Here is a 14,039-nt window from a genome sequence, read left to right on the forward strand (position 1 = left end):
CCGCACCCCCAACATCAATGACGTCAAGACTGTGCTCTTTTTATCAGGTGCTGCTTACCAACAGGCGCAACCTCACCATGACAATGGTCGAGGGTGATAGTGCAGAGGTTATCTGTTATTGACTTACTATTTCTAAAACACAGCCAGAAGCGGACACATAGACAGCCAGAACCCAGGATCACAGCGATGGGATGCATCATTTGAGCACTCCAGACACTGCATTTTAATGGATGATGTGTCTGCCACTGGTCTGACCTGATGTATAATGAGTTGATGTGGTGCTAGATAGCATACATAATAATTTCATAAATGTATAGGCACACCATAAAACACCATACATTTATATACATAAGATCACAGGGTGTCCGCGGGGTTTTAAAAAGTATTAAAAAGTGATAAATCAAAAGTGTCAAATTTAAGGCCATTAAAAGTGTTAAATGTGGTCTCAGAGGTATTATTTTTTCCAAATGAGGTATTATTTTTTTCAGACTATCAGGTGTCCTAATTCTGATTGAAATTATATCTACGTTCGCGTTATTTCGTTTAAATATGGGCTTTAGCATATCTCCGCACATAATCAAAGATCTTTCGTCTCCGTCTCAACTTATGATTGACGCTGACGTCATATTCAGTGGTCTTTCGGCATCGTCTCAGAACACTGCACGCTCAACAGAAGTGGCTGGCTTACGTTTTATTTAAGACTTGCTTCAAGGCATATCTTCAACAACCATCGTCGTCTTCATGGGCAAATGCAAGTTTTCTGGTAGCTGGGTGAACGACCCAGCGTTTAAGGACTGGCTCAGGCCTGTAGTAGGGAATAACAGGCAGGCTTATTGTTCGGTGTGTAAAAAAAACATCAATGTCAACTGGATGGGAGCTAACGCACTTCGGTCGCATATGCAATCCACTAAACATAAAAATGGAATGCGTTCTCGGAGAGAGCAGTTAATTCTACCAATCTCAGCTGTCTGCAGCGGCTGCACCTCCACCACCACCGCCGCGAAATTAGTGCCACTGTTGGCCTACTGGCCAACGCCACGACTCTAGCAACGCCTGACCTCCGGGTGGCCATGGGCTCACACCAACACTGCGCGACGGAGGCTCTGTGGTGTCTGAACACTGCAGTTAAACACCACTCATTGAACTCCAATGAAGGAATTTCGAGCTGTTTAAAGAAATGTTTCCCGACTCTGACATCGCTAAGTCATTCACGTGTGGTAAAGACAAAACCGGTACATCGTCAGATTTGGATTAGCATCGTTCTTCAAAAACAGCTTGTTGATGGCATCAACAAGGCTGGGCCATTCGTGTTGATGTTTGATGAGAGCCTCAATCAGGCGTCAAAGAAAAAACAGCTTGACATCCATGTTCGATACTGGGAGGATGACCGTGTACAATCCAGATACTTTGGATCTCAGTTTTTGGGACATGGAAGGGTCAAGATTTGTTGCATCACATAAAGGGAAGTTATTTTTTATATAGCCCTACTTACGCTCTATCCTGTGATCACTCATTTGAAGAGTTATTTATTCACAAAGATTTTGTATATTATAGGATGATGTTGGCTAATTTACTGTTGGTTACACAAAATAATAAAATTGGCCAAAGTCCTGCAGTTACTTGAATGAAACATGTAGGCCCACCTGCATTTATTGACCTGTGGGGTATAGCTCAAGGTACAAGTAAATTATGTTTTTAGTATTTTGTTAAATTCAACAACTTATCACAGTTATGTAAGGGATAATGTATAGCAGGCGGTTGTTATAACGAATGCTACCACCCCGACAGGATGACTAGGAGCCCGAGCGGAGGGATCTTAATCAGCCTGAAGGGGTGGTATTCGCTATAACGACCACTCGCTATACATTATCCCGCTTATTACATGGCTACTTACCAAATAAATCAATAATTTGACTCAAAATATTGATTTAAAAAGGAGTTTATTGATTTAAAAACGATTGTTTTGCTTCTGCTAAAGAAAATAGTCCGTTCCGTCTCTGAACTGCGTCCATGGCAACGCTCTGTTTTTCATGGCAATGCCCTGTTATACTAAGCAGCGTCTGTTATCAAGAAATAACAGACCGCATTCTACATTGGAATTCTACCAAGCCATGTAATAAAGAAATGTAATATTTGGCTCAGGTTTTGTTGTTGGAAAAAAACACTAAATAATTTAATTGCTGAATTACCAATTATTAATTGAAATCAAATGTGTATGCAGTAATGCTTCTCCTTAACCAACCTTTGTGAATGTTGAGATCTATTTGAGATCCTGTTGAGATTCTGCCAGAGCGTTTTATTTCTTTCACATGGACAAGCCACCATGGAGAGGGGCTTCTCCATTAACAAGGAGGTGGAAACCTGTATCCTTCTAGGTGAATCCTTGGAGGCACTGAGGTTAATCTGTGACAATGTCAGTAGCTGTGGTGGTGTCCTCAAGGTGCCTTTAACCAAGGAACTGCTGGCTTCTGTGGCCTCAGCAAGGTCCCAGTACAGGCTCTACCTGGAGCAAGAGCGTAAAAAGAGGGAGAGTGATACTCAAACACAGAAAAGGAAGGCCGCAGAGGATCTAACTACAGGAGCTCAAGCAGCAACGCAGAGTCCTGGATCTAAGTCTGTGCCATCCTTGAAAATGATGCCAACAAATTGGCCGAGGAGGCAGAGGGAAAGCTGGGTCAAAAATGGCCCAGCTAATCACCAAATCAAACACACTTAGAAGGAGACACAAGGAGAAAAAAGAGGAACTGGTCAAAATGGACAAAACTATTGAGGAAAAGGCCATGGAATTAAGGCACTTTCCATAGGATTTTATGCCCACAAGTTCATATTAGGGCTATAGCACAAGTGCAAACAATAGTTCACCAGTTCATGTAGTGGATGCCAGTTTGTGAATCAGCAACAGTTCATAGAAGATGCCAGTTTGTAATGCATCAACTTGCAGTGAATGCCAGCCAGTGTGCTGGAACTATCCATTCTCTCCATTGCACATTTTATGTAGTTTGTTTTATTTTTATTTACTAAGTGAAATAAATATATGCAATATGTTGTCAACATCAGTCTCTAAATCTATTCTTTTTTGTATGTTATATATGTCAAAATCTGTGTAAATAATAGAAAGGTCGCTGATTAACACTTGCAATTCAGTGTCGTGATGGTTTTAAAAAAAATTCTGAAGGTAGTAAAAAAGGTATTAAAAAGTAGTAAATTTAACTTAAGGATTGCTGTATATACCCTGGATCAGCATGTCAAAACCAAAGTACACTTAATTTAGCTATTGGTAAATGGATGTAAGTAAGCATATAATCAGGTTATTGCTCTTCAAACAGAACAAAAACATTTAAATTGGCTTAGTCTAGTTGTTATTGTGGAATGGCAACAACAAACTAACTATAATTGCCTGGTTGTTTAAGTTGTTGATTAAATTAGGGAATTCACCCAAAACATGCTCTGTTAGTTCGGATACAGGCCTAGAACCTAATTCATAGCATCTTGGTCGAATGTCAAAATAGTAACTGCATGCTAGAAAGTCTCACATTGATTCATTTTCATAAAGGTGTTTTGGTTTCAAAATCAGACAACACTATGGCAGTTTGAAAGATATGTAACTTTAAGGTCCATTTGTTTGTTCATTGTTAATTTAATGTATTTCCACATCCTGGCTCTGTGCATTCACATTATGCTCGTAACAGGGCTTTTGCTCCGCTTCATAACAGGTGTGTTGATTTACTGTGTGCATAAAATCAAGCCTTCTGTATTATGATAACCTATCCTTGCACTGCATTTCTTGAGCCAATGTTGCAAAAGAACCTTAAAGTCAGATTTCTGTGTTTCCTACCCTTCAAAGAGAGTGGATTCAAAAGGCATCTCTAGGTTTTAGTAGACTTATTGTGGATTTCTTACCTTTTACAAAGTCTTGCTCAATTGGTTGTGGAATTACATGTGTTTGGGGGTATATTCTGAGATTTTAAGCCCTGCTATGCAGGCCTGGGCACAAGACTAACCCAGCAGAATCCCTTATATACTTCCGCTTTTCAATGAGGGAAGGCGTTAGGCCAAACTCAACAGCACAAACACAGTGCACACCACTACATTTATTTGGAGGAGAATGACTCATTCCCTGTAAATATTCATGCAAAATGTGTGTTCAGAGAGGACCGGAAAGATGAAAGAATCCCTCTATATCCATCTGTGTAACAAAAGGAAGGGCATAATGGAGACAAGATGCAAGACAGATGGATTTAATTAAGAGCAGCTCCGCACAAATGCTTGGCTTAATCATGTCTGATTGTAAGTCTGATGAAACTCCAAATGGCTGCATAATTGAGGCCCATAGTCATGTTCTCTCTAGTCAACAGTTTCTTTAAATTCTGGACGTAGTGTATGCTAATGAGGCTGGCTTTTGGTTTAGTCCTCATATGAAATTCTCACTGTCATACATAGTGGCCTAATCAGTGAAATTTGCATTTGCAGAATTACAGCAATGGAATTTATCTGTTTGGCTTGATCACCTGGATGACAAGGCTTTAAGGCTCGGTCACACATACATTCTCACGGCAAAATTCCATGGGTGAATATGGCATGGGCAGACGTTGAACGAGCGTGAAACCAGCAAAAGTATAATTATCTAACAGAAAAATCTACAACCCATTTTTTTGTGTCACAACCTACTAGTAATCAGTATCATTGCAAAGTAATGACCAGATCTTTTGATCATTTGCTTTTAACTTTGTCACCCAACCTGACCTTAACCCTTGAGCTTGTTTTCTGGCAGGCCGTAGAAGATGGCAACCTTGAGGAAATTGAGGAGGAGATACGCCTGAAGAAGCACAAGCGTCGCAGACATGTGGACAAAGACAGCAGACGTAAGGACGTAGAGAAGGCCAAGAAAAGGAGAGGACGCCCTCCAGCAGAGAAGCTCTCCTCAAACCCACTCAAACTCACAAAACAGATGAATGCCATCGTCGATACTGTGATCAATTACAGAGACGTGTAAGTTCAGTTCAATCCATTGTCATGTTTTCCCTTGTCAATTTAATCCTGTGATTAAGAATGACTTATTATTACCAGCCCATTCCTTTGATAAATAATTTAACTACACTGTACTGTTACAACTGACTCTAGTCTGAACCAGTCCTCTTTAATCACAGGATAATCAACTGATTGTTCATTACTAGTGTAGGTGATCTTATATACCTGGAATGCCAAAATGTGAGGTGGCCATGGCAGCAGCAGGAGAAAATGGAGACATTATAAAACATTATGGCAGCAGTCAGAAAAATTTCTCCATTGTTGTATTTGAGCATAATTGTTAATTACTGCAATAAGGGATGTCACATTTTAGGCATTTAAATAATCGATTGTTATGTAAATTATCATTACAAATGAATTAATCAATAATGTTAAAAAGTCAGAACACGTGTAGGACTTGTTGCTGTGCAAAAAGCTCTTTTTCATATATTTAATATTTTGGGAGGACTTTTTGCCACATTTTATTGATAGACACAGTAGTAGGAGGGACAGGAATTCAAGGGGAGGAAGAGAGGAACAAAATGATCCAGGCTAGACTCAAACCCGTGTCTCAAATAAGCAACACAGCTAAATATGTCAGCACACTTGCACAGACCATAATGCCACTGCTCTGACTTTCAGTCCATTTTTTAACTGTAATTTAAGTTTGCTGTATTTCACTGCAATATTTAAAATATAACATTACATGATATTATTTAATTAGGGAGACATTAAAGGGTGAGGAAAATGTATTTACATTTCTTCTAAATATAAACCAATTAAACTATAAAACTATTTTAGACCCTATTTTATCAAAATATGACATCCATATACATGAACTGATGAAAGCACGATTCCCTTAAATGATTTGTACTACCTAGCAGTATATACTGTATACTGTGAGGGAATATGGTTTAGGTGATTGACGAGCGTGTTTGGTTATTTCCTTCGGCTCTATTGCTGCTGGCATAATGCAATGTGACAAAAGGAGTGTTTTGTGATGCTGTATGGATACTCATTGGATACTAAAGCTCGTTTCTGAAAAAGTTTTTCTAGTGCACATGGGTACATGTCTGTGTCATGGCTGTAACGATGTGCGCTTTAGCTTCGGATGACTGTGTGTTTTCCTGCACTGCCATCTGCCATGATGATTAATAAACACATATGCACTGAAATTGATTGGTTGTTGATTAATCATTAACATCCAGAACTGCAATGACTTACAACTGTTCTTACTTGTGATGAGCTGGACTTAAATGGGTAGTTCACCCAAAAAATTTTATTCTCTCATAATTTACTCCCCCTCATGCCATCGCAGATGTCTATGACTTTCTACAGCAGAACACAAAGATTTTTAGAAGAATATCTCCACTTTGTGGGTCCATACAATGCAAGTGGATGGTGATCAGAGCTTGTAGTAAAAGTAATCCTTGCAGAATGGGGGCTTGGGATTGCATGAATGCCACTTGTCAGAAAAAACTCAAAGCCTGACTTTAAATGTGTCGCTCAATTAAGCTGCAATACCACAAGCTGTGTTCACACTACCAGTGACACGCAGCGACAAAACGGCCTCATCTCATTAATTTTCAATGAGAGCTGGCGACTTCTGGCGACACAAGTGATGACGACCAGATGTGGGCGTGTCCAGTGACGCGACAAAGTTGAGAAATTTTTTAATTTGTGGAAATGAAGAGCGACTTTCGGGAGCTACAGCCAATACGAGAGAAGATGGTAGAGCTCTTGTGATACTGATATTTTAATAATAATATTTATTGTAAAACAGTGTTGTTAGACTCTCCATACACACCACTTGTGACCTAACCGCCAGCCACTGGCGATATGCAGTGATAAAGTAGATGGCAGTGTGAAAGCAGATTGAAGGGTAGGATTGATCATACTCTCAATGTCTCTTTTGGTGGTCACCATGGAAACATGCAAGTTAAAAGCATAGGCCTTCATCAATTGCTGAATAACAATTTTGGTGTCTAGATATGGCAGTAATTTTACGATACACTAATTTCTGTAATCTATATTTAAACCAAGACATCTAGACACATCCGTTAAGTAGTATTTAAGCGTCACGCAAACAGACATCCTTAGTGATTAATTATGATATATGACTCTTTGAAACTTGATAGGATTCATAATCTAAATACTGAACAAATCTGCAAGTCCTCTTAGTACATTCTGTAGAATTACTTACAATGATTGTGCTACTTATTGAGTGACATTTCTAATAATTGCTAATCATAATGATGGCATAGTTGCCAAGGTGAGTCATATGACCATTTCAGAAATGTGAAACTATAGTGAAATAACAAAATATGTATTAAAGTATTTCCCTTATATAACAGAATATCATGCCATGTTGCTTTTTTAATAAAACACATGCACCCTTTTCAAGCAAATGAAGGTTGCAAACTATAAAAACATTTATAAGGTAGTTTAGAGAAAAGCTTTAGCATTATTTGTTTGCAGATGCCACTAATTTGATGTTTTGTTATCTAATTAAATTAAATTCATTACATGCTAAAAGTTATAAGTTTGCAATGAGCAGAGTCTAGCCTTCAGCTTTGTTGAAAGCTGTTTAGTATTATAGTGGAGTCTGAGCTCCGAGACTAACGCTAAGCATGCATCTGCAGCAAAAACAAAAAATTGGAGTGTGTATGAAGGTCAACACACCATATTTGCACCTATATGAGTGCTAATTTAATCATGGAATGGGTAATGAATAATTTGTGCTGTGTCATGAATATTTAGAGCAAATGTTACAGAAAGACATGGGCTGAAGACTGGATTCCATGAGGTACAAAAAAAAAATAATTCCAGCCCATATAACTTATACCAACCAGCCACAACATTAAAACCACCTGCCTAATATTCAAGTCAAGTGGTTTTTATTGTCGTTTCAACCATATACAGTTTGTACAGTACACAGCAAAACGAGACAACGTTCCTCCAGGACCATGGTGCTACATAAAAACAACAAAGGACCAACACATGACCACATGAGACTACACAACGAAATAAAATACCTATATAAACTACCTATATATACCTATATAAAGTGCACGTGCAAACATGTGCAAAAAGTACAGGACAGTACAACAAATTACTGACAATGAACAGGACAATAGACAGTGCAGCGCCGACCAGTACTCAGTAGTGCAAAAAGATGATAGTTTCTAAAAATGTAAACATAACATACTATGAGATAATGTTCTATGCACATAGCAGTTATTGAGGTAGCAGACAGTTATAAAGTGCAACTCAGGACACGTGTGTGTGTCAAACCAGTCTCTGAGTATTGAGAAGTCTGATGGCTTGGGGGAAGAAGCTGTTACACAGTCTGGCCGTGAGGGCCCGAATGCTTCGGTACCTCTTGCCAGACGGGAGGAGGGTAAAGAGTTTGTGTGAGGGGTGTGTGGGGTCGTCCACAATGCTGGTTGCTTTGCGGATACAGTGTTTTTTGTAAATGTCTTTGATGGAGGGAAGAGAGACCCCAATGATCTTCTCAGCTGTCCTCACTATCCTCTGCAGGGCTTTGCGGTCCGAAACGGTGCAAGTCCCAAACCAGGCAGTGATGCAGCTGCTCAGGATGCTCTCAATAGTCCCTCTATAGAATGTAGTGAGGATGGGGGTTGGGAGATGTGCTTTCCTCAGCCTTTGACGAAAGTAGAGACGCTGCTGGGCTTTCTTGGTGATAGAGCTGGTGTTGAGGGACCAGGTGAGGTTCTCCGCCAGGTGAACACCAAGAAATTTGGTGCTCTTGACGATCTCCACAGAGGAGCCGTCGATGTTCAGCAGAGTGTGTTCACCTTGTGCTCTCCTAAAGTCAACAACCATCTCTTTTGTTTTGTCGACATTCAGGGACAGGTTGTTGGCTCTACACCAGTTCGTCAGCCGCTGCACCTCCTCTCTGTATGCTGACTCGTTGTTCTTGCTGATGAGACCCACCACGGTCGTGTCATCGGCGAACTTGATGATGTGATTCGAGCTGTGCATTGCTGCACAGTCGTGAGTCAGCAGAGTGAACAGCAGTGGACTGAGCACACAGCCCTGGGGGGCCCCAGTGCTCAGTGTGGTGGTGGTGGAGATGCTGTTCCCGATCCGGACTGACTGAGGTCTCCCAGTCAGGAAGTCCAGGATCCAGTTGCAGAGGGAGGTGTCCAGGCCCAGCAGGTTCAGCTTTCCAATCAGGTGCTGGGGAATATTGTGTAGGTCCCCCTCGTGCCACCAAAACAGCACCAACCCGCATCTCAGAATAGCATTCTGAGATTATATTCTTCTCATCACAATTGTACAGAGTGCTTATCTGAGTTACTGTAGACTTTGTCAGTTCAAACCAGTCTGGCCATTCTCTGTTGACCTCAACAAGGCATTTCCATCAACAGAACTTCCACTCACTGGATGTTTTTTGTTTTTGGCACCATTCGGAGTAAATTCTAGAGACTGTTGTATGTGAAAATCCAAGGAGATCAGCAGTTACAGAAATACTTAAACCAACCCATCTATATATTAGCCAGGTGGTTTTAATGTTGTGACTGACTGTTTATTCTTCCATGGAATTTGTGTGGAATTGTGAATTTATTTCAGAATATTGTGGCCACTCTTCATATAATGCAATTGAGGTCTGGGAATGATAGTGATTGTGTAAGGAACAGACTCAGCAGTTAACAGCTTTCTGGAGAGGAAGATTATTGGTGAATAACAACTTAAATTTCAGTCTGTTAATCACACAATTGTCTTCGTAGGGCTTCAGAATACTTGGAATATAGTGCATTGAGTTGTATAGACTACTTTTATGATATTTTGTCATTGGGGAGCTTGGCAGTCCCAGTCTCCATTTACATCTATTATATGAAAAAGTGGCCAGGATATTAATAAAAAAATTCACCTTTTGTGTCCTACAGAAAAGAGAAAGTCATACAGATTTGAAAGTATGTAAATTATGATATAATTTAATTGTTTTTTTGTTCAACTGTTCCTTTAAGGAAAAGAACTTGAGGGTAGTTGTTTTTTCCATAATGGTCTGTGAAGCTACATTATGAGGCTAATGTGAACTTTTTGCACAGTATTCTACTTAAGTTGGTATCCATCCAGGCACATCCCTTAGTAAAGTATCTCTCACTGGGCAGAGGAACCCAGGATAAGTTTCCATCTCTGTCTCTGATCACAGATCAGACCGTCAGCTCAGCGAGGTCTTTGTGCAACTGCCCTCCAGGAAAGAGCTTCCTGAATACTATGAACTGATAAGGAAGCCAGTGGACTTCAAGAAGATTAAGGTAAATGCTCAGTGAGCTACAGTAACTCTTATTTTAGTGTGGCCCCACATCTAAACATCTCTCTTTACATCTTCCGCTTTGATGTACTATCTTACTATCAGGAATGGCAAACTCATTACTCCAGCTGAATGATAACAGGATTACCCTGGCGTAGAAAATTGCTTTTTGATGCATGATCCAAGACGAGATAAAGTTATGTTTTTGCCCTTGTAATACACCGTCTTACTCCCCTTATGCACATTTCGTGTTAATTTGAAGACGTTGAAGGCTCTTATTTTCTGTTGCAATTCTAATTGCCAATTTCCTCAATCGCTAAAGTTGCACCCTACAGGTAAAGGATGTTTTTGTGTTAGAAGTGTTTGCTTGTTTTTGCAGGAGCGTGTGCGTAGCCACAAGTACAGAAGTGTGAGCGATCTGGAGAAAGACATCATGCTTCTTTGTCACAACGCTCAGACTTACAATCTGGAGGGCTCTCAGGTGAGTGAATAAATTGAACTAAATCCTTGAAACACTACACACCATTTTGCAGTGATTAGCCTATTTGTTGTAAACAATGGAATAGTATCTGACAAGATTTCAAATATCTTAAAGAGCAATTCTTCAATATGAATAAGTAATATTAGCTCAAGTGTTAAAAATAATAAATGTGTAAGTTTCTTTGTATCATCTTACATGGATCATATTTTTTATTAAACTTCGGCTTTATGCTGATCTGTCTACACTTCATATCAGTTATATTTAGTTCTGAGGATCCCTTGACATTTAATTTTCATGCTGGATTTTCAAAGTAGTGTGGAAAGTAGTTTCTTTGAAAGAGAGACTGGGATTACTGAACAGGTGTCCAAAACCAAAATTTTATCTGTTCAGAAATGAGCACAATCTGGAGACAGACTCCAGACAAAAATATATATAAGCAATAATATATAAAATATATTTTTCCCTTAATAGAAACTTTAAACATTTCACAGCATCAGCTTCCACTCTTTCATTGGAAAGGAGTGCTACATTTTTGTTTTGTTTTTACCTTTCCAGTTTTTCCAAAAGTTTTTGTATGGTATGCATTCATATGCAGTTGGCTGTAACCTGGCATTTTAAATGATTTGTTTCTGTTATGTATGTTCAGGTTGCAGATGATACAAGTAATGGGGAATCATATGAGGACATTTTTAATTTTCATTATCCCGCTGTTTTTGTTTTTTGTAGATCTATGAGGACTCCATTGTTCTCCAGTCAGTGTACAAGAGTGCCAGACAAAAGATTGCTAAGGAAGAAAGCGAAGATGACAGCGACGAGGATGACGATGACGAGGAAGAATCAGAGGCAGAGTGTAAGATTGTTAACATTTCTAATTAACAAACGACCAAATTGATGATACTGAAGGAAAGCTTATATGTTCAGTTTGCAATAAATAAAGCTTTGTCACAGTTAAGGACAAAGTATAGTGCTAAGATAAAGGTGGAGTTTGAAACATTATGGGTGGAATTTGTTTTCAAAAATGACTTTAAACAGACTTAAAGAACTTACAAGTATTTTCCTATATCTTTTCTTTGGTGTAGAGTTGTGTCATTTTTATTTGAATTCTCTTTTATTATGGTTATTAATTTTTTCAATCCAAGCTAAGTCAGTGAGGGTGAAAATTAGGCTGAGCAAACGGGAGGAGAGACTTCAGGACAAAGGCAAGAAAAGACGGAGCCGTGGAAAGGCTAAGCCCGTGGTCAGCGACGATGACAGCGAGGAAGACCAGGAGGAAAACGTAGGTCCACCTCAACGGAACAGTTCACTCATCAATTAGGCCCATCATACTTATTTTTTCAGACAGCTGACATTTACTGTAATTGCATGTCTGATAATCAAAAACCTCTGGTGCATCAATTAACATTTTGATAGAATATGCTTGATAGGATATTATTTCCTTAAAAAAACAGTCTTTGATAGAGCACTTGTGGGACAATTAACCACAAAGAGGTGGTTACGCATAATCTAGCCCACAGCCAGCCACTATCAACTTATAAACAAAGAGAATTATAGATGCTTAGCCACATGTCCTTATTTTTTATCATCCAAAAGCCATTTGAGGTGTTGTTACACAGTTCCCAGAGGAAATCATTCATCTGAAAAATATATATTTTTGTGCCCTTATTTGCTCTTGAACTCTCACTGATTCCTCTTTCTTCATCCCATCTGCTGCAGTTCAAGAGGAAATTTTTAGTCAGTCTCTTGCTTTTGAAACCTCCTTTCCAACACACTCTCATGGCAGAATCGTCAGGATTCGTACGACTTTTCTAAATTTGGCTAATTCCTATGATATCGTGCGACTTTCACTACAGCCAATGATTTCATTGGACATCGTTTCCATCTAATGCGCAACAATTACTTGATTCTGTCACACACAACAGCTTCCTATCATGTTTCCACACTACTGATTGGTTAAGTTTAGATAAGGGGTTTGGGTAATGGCATAATATTAATAAGTATGTCCTTAACGCCTTGTGAACAGAGCTCACGCTTCTGTTTTAGACATCTGGGAATTTGCACGAGATGAAGTCGTACGAGTTTATGTGAACAACATCGTGCAAGACCATACGAAATAGCCAACTCGTAAATGATGTACGAATTTTCATGAGATCGGGTTGTCCTTTCATATGCACTTTCAGATGTCTTTTGTGTCATCGATTCATGTCTGAACATCAGTAAATTGCAGATGCTGCTCTTACAATGCATATATCAGTGCTGTGTGGCCAAAGCCCATGTGGGAGAGACAGTGTTAGATTTTTGCAATATCCAGAAATAAGCTGCATCAGCAATCAGTCACAGAGCCCTCTGCGGAGGGGCGCTCTACGATGTGCATATGAGTGGGATGTCATTGCATGTTTGTTTGCAGGAGCAGTCAGAGGGGAGCCACAGTGATGATGAGTGAGGATTCGAGCTGATTTTCAGCATTCCTTTCACATGTTTATATCCTTTTACCTTGCCGCTGTCATACAGTTGAATTATTCTGTAATTCACCTAAGGCTTGTTATAAGAGTGATTGTCTTTTGTGTCTTTTATTTTATTGTATGGATACACATTTTGTCTTGTGTTGTTGTCACACAATTTTGAATGCAGTCAACTAAGAACGAATCTACAGTGAGGAAACATCTTTTTAAAAACCAGTGGCTGAATTTTGCACCTTTAGAATATTACTTAGTTATTCTTATATTTCATTACACACAGTTGTGAATTTTAGGAATGACTTCTGTGTGCTTGTACTGTATTTAATTCAAATGTATGCAATGATTTAAAAAAGCAAGCAAAATATGTTTAATTAAAAACAACAGAAAAGCTTTTAAAACCCTTATTTTAAACCGAACACTGCAGAGACTTAAGGTTAAACCAGTCGTTTATGATTTATTTGCAAAGCATATCTTCAAGTCTTCAAGTGTTACTTAAAGTGAAGTCCTCATTACATCGGCTTTAATAAACCACATACTTTAATGATGTCTGTATTGTATTGCATGCTGCACAAACGACAGAAGAGAATACAAATGTGATTGAGAACAGACTGCCGATCAGCCCTATACTGTTTCAATGATACGTGAAGGGATTTAGCAAGCATTATATGATATATACAGACATGACAAACATTTCTGTTTCCTGTCATTAACTGGTTTTACACTTCACAACCTGACCTCCCAATGGTTACAAGGACAAATGCAGATTGAATTGTTGCAATGTTATTTACCTCGCTTCTCAAAATTGTTGTGCTTT

General features: G+C 39.1%; 1 protein-coding gene across 1 annotated transcript in view; it reads left to right on the forward strand.

The window, feature by feature from the left end:
* Window positions 1-13,753, forward strand: part of LOC127642708 (probable global transcription activator SNF2L2) — a 73,779-nt gene extending 60,026 nt beyond the window's left edge. Inside the window, exons 28-33 of the mRNA XM_052125237.1 lie at window positions 4,772-4,989; window positions 10,187-10,292; window positions 10,668-10,769; window positions 11,496-11,619; window positions 11,909-12,045; window positions 13,174-13,753. Coding sequence (XP_051981197.1) covers window positions 4,772-4,989; window positions 10,187-10,292; window positions 10,668-10,769; window positions 11,496-11,619; window positions 11,909-12,045; window positions 13,174-13,209 — 723 coding nt within the window. The 3' untranslated portion in view covers window positions 13,210-13,753. The remainder of the gene's footprint in view (window positions 1-4,771; window positions 4,990-10,186; window positions 10,293-10,667; window positions 10,770-11,495; window positions 11,620-11,908; window positions 12,046-13,173) is intronic.
* Window positions 13,754-14,039: the final 286 nt, after the last annotated feature.

The sequence above is a fragment of the Xyrauchen texanus genome, chromosome 4 (assembly GCF_025860055.1).
Source record: "Xyrauchen texanus isolate HMW12.3.18 chromosome 4, RBS_HiC_50CHRs, whole genome shotgun sequence".
Taxonomy (NCBI): Eukaryota; Metazoa; Chordata; class Actinopteri; order Cypriniformes; family Catostomidae; genus Xyrauchen; species Xyrauchen texanus.